The sequence below is a fragment of the Crotalus tigris genome, unplaced genomic scaffold (assembly GCF_016545835.1).
Source record: "Crotalus tigris isolate CLP2741 ecotype Arizona unplaced genomic scaffold, ASM1654583v1 scf7180000020347.5012614909:4044961, whole genome shotgun sequence".
NCBI lineage: Eukaryota > Metazoa > Chordata > Lepidosauria > Squamata > Viperidae > Crotalus > Crotalus tigris.
The window spans coordinates 1,831,043-1,852,778 of NW_024097978.1; the positions used below are offsets into that span (position 1 = coordinate 1,831,043).

Consider the following 21,736-nt stretch of genomic DNA (forward strand, 5'->3'; position numbering starts at 1 on the left):
AAGTTAATAAAAAAGAGTACAAGTTAAGAGCTTTTGCAGATGACTTGGTGGTTACTTTATCTCAACCTACCCATTCTGTAGTTAACTTACTACAGCTGATTCGTCAATATGGACTTGTTTCGGGCTTTAAAATTAATAATAATAAGACTAAAATATTAGCTAAAAATATGACTATTCAGGACAAACAGACTTTGCTGAGTTGACTGGTTTTGAAATTGTTGATAAGACAAAATATTTGGGGGTCACTTTATCTGTTTCTAATGCAAAATTGTTTAAGAATAATTATGAAAGGCTGTGGGCCAGTATACAGAAGGACTTGAGGAATTGGGAGAAGTTACAGTTATCTCTCATGGGACGAATTGCAGTGATTAAAATGAACGTCCTGCCCAAATTTCTCTTTTTGTTTCAAATGTTACCTATTTTAAAGAATGAGGTTAATTTGAATGAATGGCAGAAAGGTATTAACAAATTTATTTGGGCAGGGAAAAAACCAAGGGTAAAATTTAAAATTATGCAGGACTTCCGTGAGAGAGGTGGACTCAAGGTACCGAATTTGAAATTATATTATGAACTTAACAAATTCAGAGATACTCCATTTGGAGGGATGGGATTTACTCTTTGGTTGGCATGCCTATTTAATATTTAATAAAAAAGTGGATCGGGCTTTTAAATCTCATATTTTAAGGATTTCTCTACTTAGAGTCTGGAGGAAATATTATAAAAGTGATTTTAAAATACCATTATGTGCCATACCTTGGCATGCGATAGAGGGGATAAAGAGAGGTGTTAAAATGGATACGGTGTCTTATACACAATTACTTAGATGGGATGGTCTAAATTGGCAGTTAAAATCTCTGGAAGATTTGTTACATGAAAATATTACCTATTCTTGGTTTCAATATAGACAACTATTAGATAGATGGAAGATGGATCGTAATTTAGGTTTGCTTAGAGAAGATCAAAATCTTTTCAAGCAAGTAAAGGATCAAAGACAAACTCATATTAAAAGAATTTATGGGGTGCTAGTGGAACTGGATTCAGAATCAGAATTAATTAAAGATTGTATGATTAAATGGGCGCAGAATTTTGGTGAACCAGTTCTACTGGATACTTGGGAAACTATCTGGGTGAGAAATGTTAAATTTACACAAGCCCAGAATTTAAGGGAGAATTTTTATAAAATGTTTTATAGATGGCACCTTGATCCACAAAAGATGTCTCTCATGTATCCTGACTTACAGCCTAAATGTTGGAGATGTGGCTGTTTGGATGCCACTTATTATCATATTTGGTGGTCGTGTAACTCTACTTTTTTTTTCTTTGCTTTGCTTTTTTTTAAAATATTTTTTCTTTTTAAGGTTTATAATTCTTTATTCATATATATTTTGTTCTTAATTATCTTATAATTTTGTTAATTTCTTTTAATTAAGCCTATATTCTGCTCTGGGAAGCTGGGGGGGGGGAGGGAGGGGGTGATTTGGGAGGGGTTGGGGGAGGGTTGTATTGTTTTGTTTTTTGTTTTTTTGTCTTATTGTAGTTGTCATTGTTTTTCTGTCTTTGTAAAAGTTTTTAAAAAAATTTTCAATAAAAAAAAACATTGTTCATATGTTCAGTTGCACATGCAATAGCATTTAGCAATATAAGCTATTTAGCAGTAGCTTATATAAAGCCCCATAGTGCTTTTGTCATGCCCCTGTTGGAGCCTGAATCTGCTAAGGAAGATGAGCTGGAACTGGAGCCGATGGAGATCAAGATCGAGGGGGAAGCATCATTGGCTTTGGAGGAATATGGGGAGGAGCAGGCCGAGGCAGGACAGGGCCTTTCAGGATTGGGACTGCTTGAAGGCAGGGAGGAACAGAGGCAGGATGAACATGAGAGACAGAGCTCAGAGGATGAGCAAGGGCCACCCCCTCCTGATCCTAGAGAGTGGAGAGGAGGGAACAACGCAGGCAGGCCCGACTACTTGGGAGGAGAGCGCCCTGCCCCTCTCCACAAGGCACACCTGGGGATGAGACTTAAGGAGACACTGTGGGGAGGGGCATTTGTTGGGAACAAATGCTGAATTATTGGAGGTTTGTGTGCTATTGCTGACGTTGGAAACAATTCTCTGATCTCTTGTTCTGTGTTGTGATTTCTACTTGTAAACCCTGAAACTCTGACCATTGGACTGGCTGACAAACTTGATTTGGTGCTCCAAACCTCAGATTGAATTTTGGCTTCTCTTCTGAAACTACTCAGGCAAGCTTGTATTTTCACAGACTCTTAGATTTTGATGTGGATTCCTTTCTTTGTTATCTACTTGGCCTTGAATAAATTGCTGTTCTAAACTAGCCACTGTGTGTGAGTCGAAAACCTGAAAAAAGACTGCTTGTTCCATACAGTTTTCCTGCCTGAGAGACTTGAAAAACTTTTGAAACTATTTGCAGCCAGAGGCTGCTGAAGGTGTGTGTATATTTACTTGTTCTGGGACTTGCCAGAAACATGGGAGCATTTGAGGAACATTTGGAGCAATAAAGGGGTAGTTTGAACTGCCAGCTGACTGTGTTGCCTCTGTGCTGTGCCCTGGGTCATCACAGCTTTATAGCACTATCTGCGTGGTTTACAATATAGAAGCTTTATTTTCATATTGCCCCCACAATCTTGGTCCTCATTTTACTGACCTCAAAAGGATGGAAGGTGTCAGAATCCAATTATATTTCATCTTTATTATCAAACATAGAAACTCCCAATTCTGCCTTCTCTGGATTCTGCCATAAGAGGGAGAAAAGGGGGAGAGCAAGGGGCTTTATGCCCTCACTTCCTTCAGCACACTTCAAGGACTGAATGTGTGTTATTGTGGCCTCTAAGCTTTAACATATCAAAGAAGAGTAATTGCCTTTCATGTAGTTATCTGAAGTCTCCATCCAGACGGAAGAAGAAAGGGGATGGAATTGTGATACTTGAAACTATCACTGGAAGGGGGGTTGATTGGGTGGGACTACTGGGGAACCCCTTAAAACCTTGAATGGGAGAGCTTGGACCCCAAGTCCTGTCTAGCATGCCTGCAACCATTTTCTCTTAATAAAGGATTCCTGTTGGAAGAATTATTCCAAGAGTTCTGTCTTCTTAAGATGCAAAGTGGGTGGGTCCTTACATTAGACAGGACTTGCAAAATTAATCCACCTGGAAGGAAGACCCTTGCCGGGGGATTTTGCAAAAATTTACCATGTCAGACAATGGAGCAAAAGAGGGGGAAACTCCCTGGAAAGAGAGCCGCTGACCCAGTTGGAACCTTGCCAGATGTTGGGATCCGAGAGGCCAGATTCCTCAGGAGAAGAAGTGGTGGAGACACAGGACCACAAGCCTCGCTGGTCGATGGGCGTTGGAAAGAAAAGTGAGTGGGGAAAGGAATCAAGAAAGGTGACCCTGAGACGGGGGACCAAGCAACCAGAATGGAAGCAGGAGATGGAGAAATCCCTGCACGCAAGTGAAGAGGGAGGAAGCTGGGCACCGTACTCAGACTGGATCCTAGAGAAAGCTATTGACCTGATGAAGAGAACTCTCAGCTCCCTAGGAGAGGAGAATACTGAACCCTACGGCCGCCCCAGTTCCTGGAGCCGCAAAGGGAGAGACACCGAGGGGGACATGGAACCTGCAACCCCAGGGACATCTACTGATCCAGGAGCTCCCACCCCCTACCGGACCACAGATGGCAATCTGGACGGAAGGCACTACCACCCACAACAGAGGCACCGATCCATTCCAAGACGTCCACCGTTGGAAGTGAAATTCAAAGGGAGCCAACACGCTTGGGGTTTTTCCTAACCCAAGTCCTCAGCTACATGGAGGAATATGGGCAGGATATTCCCAGCGACAAAGCCCGCATCCGGATCGTGCAATCTGCCCTGGATGGACCAGCTGCGGATTGGGTAGTGAACTTGCATGACTCCAATGCCCCAGAACTCAGTAACTTCAACCGTTTCATGTCCTCTTTGAGAAGACGATTTGAAGACCCCCTGGCTGATCGCAAAGCCCGTGAAAAAATAACAACGATGAGGCAGGGCAAACGCCCAGTGGCTGAGTATACACAAGAATTCCGGGCCATTGCCAGCAAACTGAATTGGCCAGAAGACATCCTCCTTGGCCATTTCAAAGACGGACTAAACTATGATCTATATGATGCTTGCCTACCCCGGGGGGACCCACATCGACTTGAGGAATGGTACGTCTTGGCAGAGGAAGCAGAGATCGACATATTGAAGAGGCACCGCCGAGGAAAACAATGGAGCCGCCCCCCGCCTGAGCTGACACACCAACCGGTGAAATCATCAGATACAGCCAAGAAGCAAATGAGATGTTTCAAGTGCGGAAGAGAAGGGCATCGAGCTGTAGAATGCCGCTCAAAGGCCCCCCAGCACAACCCAGACAGATCCCCAATCAACAAACCCGGAAAGTATTCAGCTAAGCCAAAAGAAACGGCCATGAGAATGATGGAAATTGCAGAAACCCCCACCTCTGCTCACCAAGGGGAAAGGACTCCAGCCTACACCACAGGGCCGGTGGATGCCTCAGATGACAGCTCGGAGGGCGAACCCCTGGTAAGTGGATGCATCACACCCATCTTCAAAACAGTGACTATATTAATCCCCCCCATGCCCGAAGCTGTGAAGGTGAAAGCCTTAATAGACTCTGGCTGTACCCGCTGCCTCATTAGCCCAACACTAGTGGGGAATCTGGGCATCCCATCCAGGAGACTGGAACAACCAATCTCATTTGGCCAGCTAGATGGATCCATAGCAGGGGGGGTGCCAGCTACCCTAGCCACTTTGCCAATACATCTCTCCCTGGGCAACCATGAAGAGGACTTAACGTTTGTGGTGACCCCAGGTATGGAATGCCCAATGATTCTAGGGATGGAATGGTTGAAAAAATGGAACCCCTGGGTAAATTGGAGGACGACAGAAATCAAATTCCCGAAGGGGGACCCTATGGACTTAAAACCCCAAGGGAGGCTACCAGAATCAAGAATAGAAAAAGCATCCATAGGAGAGGAAAAAAGATTAACAGAAATACCAGAGGAATATAGGGACCTTGCTGAAGTCTTCAGTGAGGAGAGGGCGAATGAGCTTCCCCCCCACCGACCCACAGACTGTACCATTGAATTCAAGCCTGGGGCAAACTCCCGAAGCCCAGATTATACTCCATGAGCCCAAAGGAGAAGGAGGAAATGGAAAGATTTATAAAAAAAAACCTGGAGAGAGGTTTCATTGAGCCAGCCAAGCCTAAAGTGGCTGCCCCGGTCCTTTTTAGAGAGAAGAAGGATGGCTCCTTACGTTTATGCGTGGATTATAGGGCCCTGAATACAATCAGTGAAAGCAACCTATACCCGCTGCCCCTCATGAAAGACATGCTGTCACACCTATCGAAAGGGAAAATTTTTTCTAAACTAGACTTAAGGGAAGCTTACTATCGCGTGAGAATCAAGGAAGGGGACGAATGGAAGACTGCATTTAACTGCCCCATGGGTGCTATCAATTCAAAGTCTTGCCATTTGGATTACAAGGGGGCCCTGCAGTCTTTATGCAATTAATCAATGACGTTCTAAGGGAGCACCTGTTTAAGGGGGTCCTTGTTTACTTGGACGACATTCTTATCTTTACCGAAACAAAAGAAGAACACGTCAAACTTGTCAGAGCGGTTTTAAAGAAGCTGCGAGCCGCTCACCTATATGCCAAACTCTCAAAATGCGAATTCCACCAGGAAAGGATAGACTACCTAGGCTATCGCATATCCCCACAGGGCATTGAAATGGACCCAGAGAAGGTCAGAGCAGTATTAGAATTGGGCACCACCCCGCACAAGAAAGCAACTACAAAGTTTCCTGGGCTTTGCAAATTTTTACCGCCAATTCATCCCCTCATTTGCACAGATAGCCTTGCCCCTCACTAACTTACTAAAAACGAAGGGAACATCCTCAGTAAAACCTAGCCAGCCACTAACATGGACAATGGAGTGCCAAGCAGCGTTTGAGAGACTAAAGAGACTTTTTTCTGCCGAACCAGTACTAAGGCACCCAGACATGGACAAACCCTTCATAATACAGGCAGATGCAAGTGATGTGGCAGTGGGGGCTGTGCTATTACAAGAAAATGATGATGCAGTATTGCAACCCTGTGCATATACATCTAAGAAACTCACGGAAACAGAACAGCGCTGGCCCGTATGGGAGAAGGAGGCTTATGGGATACGTTGGGCATTACTCACGTGGCGACAGTTCCTGGAAGGCAACAAAATCCCCTTCCAGGTATGGACTGATCACAAAAATTTAGAAGCCCTGAAAACTTCCAGGAAACTCAATCCCAAACAAGCCCGCTGGTCCCAGCATTTTCACCAATTCCAATTTAAGCTCAAACATTTACCAGGAAGAAAGAACTTCCTGGCAGATGCACTATCTCGCATGCCCCAATATAACAGCGCACGAACCACAGACTCTAGACCAATAATGGCAGAGTCACAACTGGCAGCGCCAGTAACCACAAGAACCCAAGCCAAAATAAAACCACAACTGGACAGCCAAACTGGGATTGAATTCAGAAAAAGTTTGGAAACAGATGATTGGTTCCAGAAAAACAAACATGTGTGCACAATGAGAGACGGATTGCCTTGGGTAGGGGAAAAGTTATATATACCAACAACTCAAAGACTAACTTTCATGCAACTTTGCCATGACACAAAATCAGCAGGGCATTTTGGATTTGTAAAAACTTTACACTTAATTAAACGGCAATTTTGGTGGCCATCAATAAAAAAGGACATAGAAAGTTATGTTGCCAGCTGCCCAACCTGTGCATCAGCAAAGAGGTTGCAAGGGAAATCGCCAGGGCTGTTACAACCAGTGGCAAGTCCCTCAGCCCCCTGGAGGGAAATAGCCATGGATTTTATAGTGGAATTGCCTGAAAGCAATGGGAATACTGTTATCTGGACAGTCACGGACCTATTTTCCAAACAGGTGCACTTTATCCCTTGCCAAAAAATTCCCACTGCAAAGGCCTTAGCAAAACTTTTTATCCAGCACATTTACAGATTGCACGGGGCACCCCAACGCATCATCTCTGATAGGGGAGTGCAATTTACGTCTACATTTTGGAAGGAATTTTTATCCCTCTTAGGGACCACTCAGGGACTGACATCTAGCCATCACCCTCAGACAGATGGACAAGCGGAACGCTGCCAGTCGGTACTTGAGCAATATTTGAGATGTTTTTTAAATTTCCAACAGAGTGATTGGACGGACTTACTTCCTTTTGCAGAAGTTGCCTACAATAATGCAGTCCACTCCAGCACAGGCTACACTCCTTTTCAAATAGCCAACGGCCAAAGTTTCAACCCTATGCCAGAGTTAACCCCAAAAGAACCAACGATCCCTTCACTGAAAGAATGGATGGAAAGCCTACAAAACACCTGGCCAATAGTCAGAAAATCACTAGATGAAGCTAGGCGGGCATACAAAGCACAAGCCGATAAAAAAAGGGTTGAGCCTACACCATTCATTATAGGAGAAATGGTGTACTTATCTACAAAATACCTAAAGTCCCTACAGCCCTGTAAAAAACTTGGACCAAAATATATAGGACCTTTTCCAATTAAAAGGATCATAAATCCAGTAACAGTAGAATTAGAATTACCCAAAAACCTCAGGCAAATACACCCAGTTTTTCATTGCAGCTTGCTGAAAAGAGAGCATCAGTCACCTCTACGGCCAAAAATCCCCCCCCCACCACCTCCAATCATGGTGGAGGGGGAACAACACTTCGAAATAAAAGAGATCCTTGACTCTAGGAGATATCGTGGAACAACTCAGTACCTAGTTGCCTGGAAACACCTCCCTGCCTCACAAAATGAGTGGGTCCATAAACGTCACGTCAGAGCCCCGAAGCTATTGAAGAAGTTTCACACAGAGTATCCTAACAAGCCTAACTAAATTTTTTACTTGTGTTTTCTTTCAGGTGGATCTCTCTTATTGTTAAGAGGGGCCGGATGTCAGAATCCAATTATATTTCATCTTTAATTATCAAACATAGAAACTCCCAATTCTGCCTTCTCTGGATTCTGCCATAAGAGGGAGAAAAGGGGGAGAGCAAAGGGGCTTTATGGCCCTCACTTCCTTCAGCACACTTCAAAGGACTGAATGTGTGTTTATTGTGGCCTCTAAGCTTTAACATATCAAAGAAGAGTAATTGCCTTTCATGTAGTTATCTGAAGTCTCCATCCAGACGGAAGAAGAAAGGGGATGGAATTGTGATACTTGAAACTATCACTGGAAGGGGGGTTGATTGGGTGGGACTACTGGGGAACCCCTTAAAACCTTGAATGGGAGAGCTTGAACCCCAAGTCCTGTCTAGCATGCCTGCAACCATTTTCTCTTAATAAAGGATTCCTGTTGGAAGAATTATTCCAAGAGTTCTGTCTTCTTAAGATGCAAAGTGGGGTGGGTCCTCACAGAAGGCTAAGTCCACTCTGAGCCCCATCAGGATTGAACTGGTGGGGGCAGGACAAAGGTAGTACATCCATCCTGGTTGTTGATCTCTCAACAGCCTTTTAATACCATTAACAGAACCTTGCAAGTTTGATAGTACAAATCTCCCACTGAGGTTCTTTCTGTGTTTCTTTCTCTGCCCATTATGCAGTTGTGGGCTATGCCTTCTCTTATCTGATCTAGGCAGCATCTCTCCTCCATCTCCCAAGATCAGTCCTACATACCATTACAGGTTGGCTTTGAAGAGCATTCAGAAACTGCAGCTGGTGTAGAATGAAATGGCATGGATAGTTTTTTTTATATAATATATTTTATTTATTTTTTTATAAGTTTACATTTCATAAGTGCTTAACAAACAACATGTTGTCTGGATCTTATTTTAATAACATGTAATAAGATCCTAATCTCTACCCCATTTTGCCAGCTATTGGTAAAATACATCCAATGTTTGAAAATACTCTATCTTCCTTTTCTTTAATCTTCAATGTGAGTCTGTCCATTTCTGCACATTCCAGTATTTTCTTGATTATGTCATCTTCATCTCCCAAGATCAGTCCCACATACCATTACAGGTTGGCTTTGAGGAGCATTCAGAAACTGCAGCTGGTGTAGAATGCAGTGGCATGGATAGTTAATGGTACTGGTTTGTTTCTTACATGCAACACCATTACTTCATGAGCTATGTTAGTTGTCAGTGTGCTTCCAAGTGCAATTCAAGTTGCTGGTTGTCATCTTTAAAGCTCTTCATGGCTTGGAGCTGAATTAATTAAGAGTCTACCTCTTCTAGTTGTTCCTAACTGTCCCATCAGTCCTACAAGATAGTCATTCTTCTGGATCCTGTTGGCTAAGGAATACAGGCTTGTGGGGCCCAGAAGATAAGTTTTTTCTGCATAGTGCACTCTGGAACATTCTCCCTCCAAGATTATGTTGGTCTTAACTTGCTTGCATTTTGTAAAGCTAAAGATATGGCTGCGTATTTGGGCTTGGGGCCTTAAGCATATGAAGAGGCCTGTCTTTTGGCCATGTGGATGATAACTTGTTTTGTTTTTTTTTACTTCTGTGAATTATAATTTTTTTATATGTATTTGTTTTATTTTTATTATTATTTACTTCCCAGAGATGTTGAGATGGATAGCAATGTAAATTAATAAATAAATAAAAATATTTCACTAATCATCATGGCTTTGTTCAGTTGAGACTTTCATTAAGTTGCCAGCCTAACTCATACCCTTGCCACAGGAAGTATTCCCATTACTGGAAGGGCAAAATAAAATATTACAATATTACTTAAAATATTACAGATGCAGCAATATGTTTCACTATAGCAGAATGGATCAAGAGATTCTGTAATATTTTAAGTAATATTGTAATATTTTATTGTTTATTTTAGAGCAGTGAATTCATTGGTAAACCAGTGACTTTTGATAAATATAAAATATAAGATAGATTTTTCCTTTTTTTCTTAGTTTGTATTTTTAGAGATGGGAGTACCAGACCATCTCATCTGTCTCTTGAGAAACCTATATGCGGGTCAAGAAGCAACAGTGAGAACCGAACACGGAACCACTGATTGGTTCAAAATTGGAAAAGGAGTCCGGCAAGGCTGTATACTATCACCCTGCCTATTTAACTTATATGCAGAGCACATCATGAGAAAGGCAGGGCTAGATGAATCAAAAGTTGGAATTAAGATTGCCGGGAGAAATATCAACAACCTAAGATATGCAGATGATACCACTCTAATGGCAGAAAGTGAAGAGGAACTAAAGAGCCTCTTGATGCGGGTGAAGAAGGAGAGTGCAAAAGTTGGCTTGAAACTCAACATTAAGAAAACCAAAATCATGGCATCCGGCCCTCTCAATTCCTGGCAAATAGATGGGGAAGAAATGGAGGTAGTGACAGATTTTATTTTTCTGGGCTCCAAGATCACCTCAGATGGGGACTGCAGCCAAGAAATTAAAAGACGCTTGCTCCTGGGGAGGAAAGCTATGGCAAATCTAGACAGCATTCTAAAAAGCAGAGACATCACCCTGCCAACAAAAGTGCGTATAGTCCAGGCCATGGTTTTCCCAGTTGCAATGTATGGCTGTGAAAGTTGGACCATAAGAAAGGCTGAGCGCAAAAGAATTGAGGCCTTTGAACTATGGTGCTGGAGAAGACTCCTGCGAGTCCCTTGGACTGCAAGGCGTTCAAACCGGTCAGTCCTAGAAGAGATCAACCCCGACTGCTCTTTAGAAGGCCAGATCCTGAAGTTGAAACTCAAATACTTTGGCCACCTAATGAGAAGGAAGGACTCACTGGAGAAGAGCCTAATGCTGGGAAAGATTGAGGGCAATAGAAGAAGGGGACGACAGAGAATGAGATGGCTGGATGGAGTCACTGAAGCAGTAGGTGTGAATTTAAATGGACTCCAGAAGATGGTAGAGGACAGGAAGACCTGGAGGAACATTGTCCATGGGGTCGCGACGGGTCGGACACGACTTCGCAATTAACAACAACAACAATTTTTAGTTTGTACTTTTAATTTTTTTTAAAAATCGTCTTTTTGGTGTTAGGTGTTGCGGTTAAGGTGCTGGTTCAGAAACCTGGAGACTGTGAGTTTTAGGGCTCCCTTAGGCATAAAATCCATTTGGGTGATTTGGGGCCAGTTACTCTCTGTCAGCCCAAACCTTTTCAGAGTGTTGTTGTAGGGAAAATAGGATGCAGGAATATGTTGTTTTTCTCTCAGGATAGTTGTGATGTGATTGGGTTTTGGAGAACATTGTCATTAGTCTGTGGCCATAGTTGGAACATCTGATTGCATTTCGGTCTGCTGAAGTTACCCCAGGTCAAAAGGGAATAGAGCTTGTTAGGACAGTTCACCCTAAGCACCTGATAGACCCAGCTGGTTTCCAGAAATAGCTTGAGGTGTTCCATGAGTCCAGCTAATGGGCAGCCCAGCTGCGAGCTTGGCCACAGCCTGGAATGGGTGAGTGTCAGAGGTTTAGATTGCCTCTAAGTAGCCTCTTCCTGTGCATTGATATAAGGACATTATGAAGAATTCCAGGAAATGAAGCACCAGAAGAATCATCTAGTGTCCTTGGAGGAAGATGAAGAGTGAAATTGACCAAACATGAATAAGAACCCACATTAGGAATTATATTGTGGTGATAAGGATGGTGAAATGACATGATTTCTTTATCCTTATTGCATCTTCTGAGAGCTCCTTACTGGCTCTATTTAACCCTGTCCCCATTTGGGAGGAATGAATCACTAGGATCATGTGCAGGCCCACTGTGAGAAATATTTCTCCTATGTGGCAGATAAATTTGCTCCAGAACAATGACTCAACAGATGCCAAGGCAGGGGCTCGCAAGGTTAACTAGAATTAACCTTTAGAGTCTGTAACTTCTAAAGAAGTGGACAGGGGTTCTCTAGTGTGGGAGCTCATCCACCTGTTTGTTTGATCCAGGTCCCCCATGGTTGGATCAAGGCCATCCAGGAGATGATTTGTGATTGTAAGTGGTATCCACCTTAGTCTTGAAAGAGGCTGTCTTCTTAAGAGTCCATTACTCTACCCAATGATCGTGGATATTTCCATTCAGTCTTCACCCTCCATTTTCTGGGGAAGTTGGTGCAACCAATGGTCTGGCTCCAGCTCTAGATTATCTGGATGAAATAAATTATCTGGATCTGTTTCAGTTCAGCTTTAGACATATATTAGAGGAGAGTTATTTCTGACTAAGGGTTAGCTTTGGTACCTTCTAGAACTATGTTGTGCATTGCTGTAGCCTCATTAGTATGAATACACAGATGACAAACTGAACTACAGTTAAAAGTAAAGAATTTCTGTTTGAGGTATGTTTATAAAATAACTATAAGAATTCATGGTGTATGACATCCATCACAGTTAATAAAATAAAGTTTGTGCAGTAAAATGGCAAAATCACTAAGAAGTATAACTGAAGCTGTTTCCTCATTTAAAGAATCTTGTTTTCAGATGAAACTCACTATTTATGTATCAAACTAAAAAAAGCTTTGAAATGTATTTCTTCCTAAAGGAAAATAAATACATTAACTATACAGATCATGAATATTTTTTGATATATCAATTTTTTTTGCTAGGGTTCTGAGGAAGTCCCCCCAAACCAAGATCAATCCTTATCTGCTCAGCAAACTGCTGTTGTTAACTTGACTGGAGTAGGGAATTTTATGCAACCTCAGGCAGCAGGTACGTGTATTCAAGAATGAGCTTTATGGAATGTTCCTGTGCAAATTCATTTTTTAAATCATGTTTCCTATTATAAGAGAATTCTAGCAGTAAATATACAACTCCAAACACATCTGCCCTTATATGAGTTTTTTTTACTGTGTTCAGTATATACACTTTATTAAAACACTTAAGAAATGAATAAATGGGTAGCTTTGTTTTATCATTGAACAAACAAAAGCCAGACTTCCAGGTTTAATGTTTTCACTGGTTCCTTATAGAACGAATCATAACCAAACAAGGACTAGAAGGGATCTTAGAAGTATTTTAGTCCAGCCACCTGCCCGTGGCAGGAGACCTTATATCATCCTCGACAAATGGTTGTCCAGTCCTTTCCTAAAAACTTCCAGTGATGATGTACCCACAACTCTAGGATGCAAGCTATTCCATTGGTTAATTATTCCATCAGGAAGTTTATCCTTAGTTCCAGGTTGGATTTCTCTATAACTAACTACTACTCATTGCTTCTTGTCTTGCCCTCAGGTGCTTTGGAAAATAAGTTGATTCTGTCTTCTCTGTAACAACCCCTCAAGTACTGGAAGACAGCTGTCATGCCATACCTAATTCTTGTCTTTATTAGGCTAGCCTAAGGGTAGGCAACCTTGGCTCTTTTATAACTCGTGGACTTCAACTCCCAGAATTCGTGAGCCAGCATCTCTTTTTATATTGAGATAGCCAAAACTGTATGCAGTATTGCAAGTGTGGCCCCACTAGTGCAGTAAAAAGTGACATTATCATTTCATGTGATTTTTTTTTATAAATGTTTTATTAATTTTCTGTTTTCACAATGTGATAAGAGCCCATTAGTGATTCCATGGTACATGTAAGCTTCTTCAAACTAAGTCAGATATTACACCCTCCAGTACATCCACTCTTCTTCTGGTAATAACCATTTTTCCACACTAAGCAAATACAATTCTTATTGTTGTTAGTATATATACAATTGCATATCAACATCTGTTACATTTTTTTAATAGTGTCAATAATATCAGTTTAGAATGTTTTTCCAACCAAAGCATATTGTAAGGACCCACCCCACTTTGCATCTTAAGAAGACAGAACTCTTGGAATAATTCTTCCAACAGCTTGAATTCAATGGCACAGTCTGTGGGTGGGTGGGTGGGGGTGCTCATCCGCCCTCTTCTCACTGAAAACTTCAGCAAGGTCTCTGTATTCCTCTGGTATTTCTGTTAGTCCCTTTTCCTCTCCCATGGATGCACTTTGCATCTTAAGAAGACAGAACTCTTGGAATAATTCTTCCAACAGGCATCTTTTATTAAGAGAAAATGATTGCAGGCGTTCTAGACAGGACTTGGGGTCCAAGCTCTCCCATTCAAGGTTTTAAGGGGTTCCCCAGTAGCCCCACCCAATCATCCTCTTCTTCCAGCGACAGTCTCAGGCATTACACTCCCACCCCCTTTTCCTTACTGCCGGCTGGATGGAGACTTCAGAGAGAACTACATGAAAGGTAATAGCCCCATTCTTATGGTTAGTCCTTTTGGTGATATCCACATTCAGTCCCTTTGAAGTGTACTGAAGGAAATGAGGGCCATAAAGCCCCTTTGTTCACCCCCTTCCCTTCATCATATGACAGAATCCAGAGAAGGTAGAAATGGGGTTTTCTATAGTTGATAACTAGAGATGAAATATAATTGGATTCTGACATCCTGCCCCCTTAAAAAAAAAGACAGATCCACCTGAAAGAAAACAAAACAGGTATAAAAGTTAGTCAGGTTTGTTAGGATATTCTGTGTGAAACTTCTTTAATAGCTTCGGGGCTCTGACATGACGTTTATGGACCCACTCGTTTTGTGAGGCAGGGAGGTGTTTCCAGGCAACTAGGTACTGAGTCGCTCCATGATATCTCCTAGAGTCAAGGATTTCCTTTATTTTGAAGTGTTGTTCGCCCTCCACCATGATTGGAGGTGGGGGGGGGATTTTTGGCCGTAAAGGTGACTGGTGCTCTCTTTTCAGCAAGCTGCAATGAAAAATTGGGTGTATTTGCCTGAGATTTTTGGTAATTCTAATTCTACTGTTACTGGGTTTATGATTCTTTTAATTGGAAAAGGCCCTATATATTTTGGTCCAAGTTTTTTACAGGGCTGTAGGGACTTTAGGTATTTTGTAGATAAGTACACCATTTCTCCTATAATGAATGGTGTAGGCTCAACCCTTTTTTTATCGGCTTGTGCTTTGTATGCCTGCCTAGCTTCATCTAGTGCTTTTCTAACTATTGGCCAGGTGTTTTGTAGTTTTTCCATCCATTCTTTCAGTGATGGGATCATTGGTTCGTTTGGGGTTAATTCTGGCATGGGGTTGAAACTTTGACCGGTGGCTATTTGAAAAGGAGTGTAACCTGTGCTGGAGTGGACTGCATTATTGTAGGCAACTTCTGCAAAAGGGAGTAAGTCGGCCCACCCGGTCTGTTGGAAATTAAGAAAACATCTTAGATATTGCTCAAGTACTGAGTTCATTTTTTCAGTCCCCCCCCTTCCCCTGTGGGTGGTGGCTAGATGTAAGTCCCTGAGTGGTTCCTAAAAGGGATAAAAATTCCTTCCAAAATGCAGATGAAAATTGCACTCCCCTATCAGAGATGATGCATTGGGGTGCCCCGTGCAATCTGTAAATGTGCTGGATGAAAAGATTCGCTAAGGCTTTTGCGGAGGGAATCTTTTGGCAAGGGATAAAGTGCACCTGTTTGGAAAACAAGTCCGTGACCGTCCAGACAACAGTATTCCCATTACTTTCTGGCAATTCCATTATAAAATCCATGGCTATTTCCCTCCAGGAGGCTGAGGGATTTGCCACTGTTTGTAATAGTCCAGGCGATTTCCCTTGCAAACTCTTTGCAGTAGCACATTTTGGGCAGCTGGCTACGTAGCTTTCTATGTCCTTTTTTATGGATGGCCACCAAAATTGCCGTTTAATTAAGTGTAAAATTTTTACAAATCCAAAATGCCCTGCTGATTTTGTGTCATGGCAAAGCTGCATGAATGTGACTCTTTGGGTTGTTGATATATATAACTTTTCCCCTACCCAAGTCAACCCGTCTCTCATTGTGCACACATTTTTGTTAGGTGGGCGGCTCGCAGTTTCTTTAAAACCGCTCTGACAAGGTTGACATGTTCTTCTTTTGTTTCAGTGAAGATAAGAATGTCGTCCAAGTAAACAAGGACCCCCTTAAACAGGTGCTCCCTTAGAACGTCATTGATTAATTGCATAAAGACTGCAGGGCCCCCTTGTAATCCAAATGGCAAGACTTCGAATTGATAGCACCCCATGGGGCAGTTAAATGCAGTCTTCCATTCGTCCCCTTCCTTAATTCTCACGCGATAGTAAGCTTCCCTTAGGTCTAGTTTAGAAAAAAATTTCCCTTTCGAGAGGTGTTACAGCATGTCTTTCATGAGGGCTAGAGGGTATAGGTTGCTTTCACTGATTGTATTCAGGGCCCTATAATCCACGCATAAGCATAAAGAGCCATCCTTCTTCTCTCTAAAGAGGACCGGGGCAGCCACTTTAGGCTTGGCTGGCTCAATGAACCCTCTCTCTAGGTTTTTTTTAATGAATCTTTCCATTTCCTCCTTCTCCTTTCGGCTCATGGAGTATAATCTGGGCTTCGAGAGTTTTGCCCCAGGCTTGAATTCAAAGGCACAGTCTGTAGGTCGGTGTGGGGGGGGAGCTCATCCGCCCTCTTCTCACTGAAAACTTCAACAAGGTCTCTGTATTCCTCTGGTATTTCTGTTAGTCCCTTTTCCTCTCCCATGGATGCACTTTGCATCTTAAGAAGACAGAACTCTTGGAATAATTCTTCCAACAGGCATCTTTTATTAAGAGAAAATGATTGCAGGTGTTCTAGACAGGACTTGGGGTCCAAGTTCTCCCATTCAAGGTTTTAAGGGGTTCCCCAGTAGCCCCACCCAATCACCCTCTTCTTCCAGCGACAGTCTCAGGCATTACACTCCCACTTCCTTTTCCTTACTGCCGGCTGGATGGAGACTTCAGAGAGAACTACATGAAAGGTAATAGCCCCATTCTTATGGTTAGTCCTTTTGGTGATATCCACATTCAGTCCCTTTGAAGTGTACTGAAGGAAATGAGGGCCATAAAGCCCCTTTGTTCACCCCCTTCCCTTCATCATATGACAGAATCCAAAGAAGGTAGAAATGGGGTTTTCTATAGTTGATAACTAGAGATGAAATATAATTGGATTCTGACACATATCTTAATTGCATTTGCACTCAATTCCATTTATTTAGTCCATATCCTATTTTCACTTTTTTCAATTTTAATTTCCCATCATGTTCAAAGTATCCCAATCATTTATAATTTCAGAAGAAGTTATATTTGGGTAACCAAAAGCTTCCCTTATTCAAAGTTTTTAGCATATTCTTACTTTCCTTTTCATACCAAGATTTGATATTCTGAGTACAAATCCTATCTATATAGTTATAAAATTATACTTCTATTTCTAACAATCTATTCTTAATCATATTCAAATATCTAATTAGTAATCTAGCATCCCCTTTAATAGGTCAAAGCTTCTGTTTCCTTCAATCTTACTCTAGCTTTGTTCCTTTGCCAACTAACTTTCCAAGTCAGTGCATTTGGATCATCAAATAATTCTTCCTCTATTTTTGTATATATTATTTGAAACAAGAGAAACAATTTAATTAAATTATTTTTGGAAGAATTAGCCCATTGATATTCATTAAACAGCCTCCCCCCTTCTTCAGTTCTCCACAATTCTGTTAACGACTTTATCTTTCATTCCATCAACTCTCCTTCCTTATCCTCCAGTATGTTTTGAAACCTTGATTTGTAAAATGTCTTTTCCATTTCCAATATTATCGTTGTGTCTTCTAAGTTTTCATTTATTTGAGTCTGGTTGTTAGTTTCTTCCTTTGGATCCTCAGTGTTTGTGTCAGCATTCCCTAGTTTTCCTTCTATTTTCTGGACTGCTAGTTCCTTCTCTGCAGTTGTTTTCTGAATTTGTAGATTTAAATTAGAAAATTGCTCTTTTGTCTCCTTTGTGTTTAATTTACAAACTCAGAAAACAGCTACAGAGAAGGAACTAGCAGCCCAGAGGGAAGTATGTAGTGGGGTGCCCCAAGGCTCTGTTCTGGGCCCAGTGCTCTTCAACATCTTCATCAACGATTTGAACGAGAGGATAGATGGGGAACTCATCAAATTTGTGGATGACACCAGGCTGGCAGGAATAGCCAACACTCCAGAAGACAGGCTTAAGACCTGGACAGACTTGAACACTGGGCGGTATATAACAAAATGAAATTCAGTGGTGAAAAAAGTAAGGTTCTACATTTAGGCAAGAAAAACCAAATGTACAGATATAGTATAGGGGGTACCTTCCTCAATAGTAGTAACTGTGAGAGGGATCTCGGAGTCCTAGTGGACAATCACTTAAATATGAGCCAGCAGTGTGCTGCCAAAAAAGCCAACACAGTGCTGGGCTGCATTAACAGAGGAATAGAATCAAGATCACATGAAGTATTAATGCCACTTTACAATGCCTTGGTAAGGCCACACTTGGAATACTGCATCCAGTTTTGGTCACCACAGTGTAAAAAAGATGCTGAGACTCTAGAAAGAGTACAGAGAAGAGCAACAAAGATGATTAGGGGACTGGAGGCTAAAACATATAAGGAACGGCTGCTGGAATTGGGTATGTCTAGTTTAACGAAGAGAAGGAGGAGGAGGGACATGATAGCAGTGTTCCAATATCTCGGGCTGCCACAAAGAAGAGGGAGTCAAGCTATTCTCCAAAGCGCCTGAAGGCAGGACAAGAAGCAACGGATGGAAACTAATCAAGGAGAGAAGTAACCTAGAACTAAGGAGAAACTTCCTGACAGTTAGAACAATTAACCAATGGAACAACCTACCTCCAGAAGTGGTGAATGCTCCAACACTGGAAGTTTTTAAGAAGAGACTGGACAGCCATTTGTCCGAAATGGTGTAGGGTTTCCTGCCTGAGCAGGGGGTTTGATTTGATGACCTCCAAAGTCCCTTCCAACTTTTTATTATTATTATTGTTATTGTTATTATTGTTACTTGGAATGTTTTAATATACCTTAATATCCATACCATTTAATAACTAAGTAAACCATTTCTGCGAATTATTACATAGAGAAGGCATTCTCTAAATTGTAGTTTTTAATATTGCATTATTTATTTTATTCTTTTGAAGATAAAAATGAAAGTTAAAAAAAATAAAACATTTTTTTCTTTTTTTCTTGGCAACCATCACAGTTCTTTCCCCATCAAATGGTTATGGCACTGGCAGCATAAGCAGCTCTACTACATCATCATCTAGGCACCCAGTCAAAAAGTAAAAGGAAAAAAAAGCTTCACTGATATCAAAACTTGCATTTGAGAGAGATATATGTATTCAATAACCATCTTTTTTTAAAAAAAATGAAACTGAATTTGTAGCTACACTGAAGCATAGCAATCAACTGAAATTTGTAAGAAAACCTGAGACTGGTATTTGTAAGAAAACTGTTTTAAAATGAAATTATTCATCTGGAAATGTTATACAAATTTCAAGCTGAAATGGCATTATGAAATAATGGAACTTCATAAATGTAGCATGTTTATTGAGGTAATGGTTTTGTGAGCAAATAGTAAATACACTTTTTACTAATTATACATTTTTGATTATTTTATCCATTAGTTTTTGTACTTCTTTATGTCGTGTTTTTGCCCGACTGATACAGTCTTGAAGCTTTGCTTCTGTTATTGTCCTTCCACCTTAAAAAGAAACAGAAAACAAGGAAACAATGCATTTAATATTATCCAAGCTTTTGAATTGCCCATTAAATTACATTCATATATTTGTGATTAACCAAATATTTTATTAGAATTAACTTCAACAAGACATTCTCATGGAAAAATCCCTTTTAATGACCCTGTAATCCCTTAATTTGGGGTAGAATCAGGGCGACTGGATGGTGCTAAGTATTTACTGGCCAAATGCCTTTCCTGATGCCACACACAGTTTGAGGGGGTTTTTTTGCGCCCTAGGAGAGAAACATCTGCTGCTGCCTAGGAATGAACTCTCAACCTTCCAAGTAGGAGGCAAGCATCTTCACCACTAGGCCATCACGCCACTCAATTTTCATGACTGAAACACATAATTTCTGTAGTGTAGCAATGGAAAATGAAGTATCACTGATACTCCTAAATGGCATCTACAAAATTAAAACTAAATTAGAGAATTTTGGAAATACTAATCCTTAATAATTTAGTATTAGTACCTGGTTTATGAACAGAACACAGTTTGTCATTTTCAATAATCACAATAGTTAAAGTCCCAGATGCCAAGTCTTCTTCTTCTGCAGTTGGGTCAACTACCACTAATGTGCTGTTGAAGATATATACACATAAGTGCCAAAATTAAACTTCTGAGATTCTTTTAATCCAAAACAATTATATATATATTTACTGTTCAGTTAGACCAGGGGTCCCCAACCTCCAAGCCATAGCCTACTACTGGGCTGTGGCCTATTCAGAACCAGGCCACACAAGCAGTGGGCCTGCGAGCACAGCAATGCATGCAGCTCAACTTGTACGAGCAGCAGGTTGGTGTGTATGGACACACATGCAGCTTGACTTACGCAAGTCGAGCTGCATGCGCATACACATGCATGCTGGCCTGCTGCTTGCACAAGTTGAACTCTGTGCCCGCATGTGTGTGCCAGCCTGCTGCTCATACGGCCTGGTTCCCCTCTACCTTCCCCCAGCCAAGCCGCAACCACAAAGGTTGGGGACCAGTGAATTAGACAATACAAAGAACAACATTAAAAAAGCACCATCAGATTCTTTTGCTCATTTATGTACTTTCCAGACCACTTGGATTGTTATTATTAGCATAAGCATCAATGCTGAAGCCATTTTAAATTTAATTCAAAGACTTACAAAGAAATTAATTTAAGAGACATATTGTTAACTTTAGGCAATAAGGATTTCTTTAGTCTGCCTGACTCTGAGTGAAAAATAACTAAACTGATTCTCTCAGAAAAATAGCTGGAAGCTTATCAGAGCAACTATCTTATCCATATTCACTATTCTGCATGGACCCATTTTCATTTATATAAATTTCTTCTGACCATTAGTGAGAAAGATTTCATTTAAATGCAGGCATATAATATTTTCCACTTCATCCTCTCCATGACATTCAGACAACCTTCCTGAATTGAATACAAGACAAGAAGACCAGAAGACAAGCTCAGGATCCAAAAAGATCTTGACAGACTTGAACAATGGGCTCTATCCAACAAAATGAAATTTAGTGTGGCGAAAAACAACGTTTTACACTTAGGCTAGAAAACCAAAGGTACAAGTACAGAGTAGACGAAATCTGGCTCAAAAAACAGTAACTGTGAGAGGGCCTTGGAGTCCTAGTGGACAATCATTTAAATACAAGCTAGCAGTGGCAGCCAAAAAAGCTAATACAATACTTGGTTGCATAAACAGAGGCATAGAATCAAAATTACATGGAAGTATTAGTACCATTTTATAAAACCTTAGTAAGGCTACATTTGGAATACTGCATTTAGTTTTGGTCACCAGATTACAAAAATGATGTTGAGACTGTGGAAAAAGTGCAGAGAGGAGCAACTAGGATGATTAAGCAACTAAGATGCCTGGAGATAACAATATATGAAGAGTGGTTGCAGAAATTGGGTATGGCTAGTCTAGAGAAAAGGACTAGGGATGACATTATAGCAGTATTCTAGTATTTGGGGGGCTGTCACAAAGATGAGTGGCTCAACAGCTTGCCTTCAAAAGTTGTGGGTGCTTCATCATTGGAGGTCTATAAGAAGAGACTGCGCAGCCATTTGTCTGAAATGGTATAGTCTCCTGTTTGAGCAAAGGATTGGACTAGATAATCTCTAAGGTCCTTTCAGCTCTATTCTGATTGATTGATTGAATAGGCTCTATAGGATGTGTGCTTT

General features: G+C 41.3%; 2 protein-coding genes across 17 annotated transcripts in view; one reads left to right on the top strand and one right to left on the bottom strand.

The window, feature by feature from the left end:
* SUPT20H (SPT20 homolog, SAGA complex component) overlaps positions 1-21,736 on the top strand; it is a 63,366-nt gene that overhangs the window by 40,922 nt on the left and 708 nt on the right. For 14 of the 15 annotated variants that reach the window (XM_039366557.1, XM_039366561.1, XM_039366568.1 and 11 more), the window contains exons 24-25: positions 12,620-12,725; positions 19,029-19,425. In XM_039366557.1, coding sequence (XP_039222491.1) covers positions 12,620-12,725; positions 19,029-19,111 — 189 coding nt within the window. In that variant the 3' untranslated portion in view covers positions 19,112-19,425. Of the gene's footprint in view, positions 1-12,619; positions 12,726-19,028; positions 19,426-21,736 lie in introns of those variants that run through there. The other variant, XM_039366567.1, reaches the window with a different exon arrangement.
* The window catches only part of EXOSC8 (exosome component 8), a 46,385-nt gene continuing 44,007 nt past the window's right edge, over positions 19,359-21,736 (bottom strand). For both annotated transcript variants that reach the window (XM_039366577.1, XM_039366576.1), the window contains exons 11-12: positions 20,036-20,142; positions 19,359-19,529 (exon numbers count right to left, since the gene is read on the bottom strand). In XM_039366577.1, the coding sequence (XP_039222511.1) occupies positions 19,423-19,529; positions 20,036-20,142 (214 nt within the window). In that variant the 3' untranslated portion in view covers positions 19,359-19,422. The remainder of the gene's footprint in view (positions 19,530-20,035; positions 20,143-21,736) is intronic.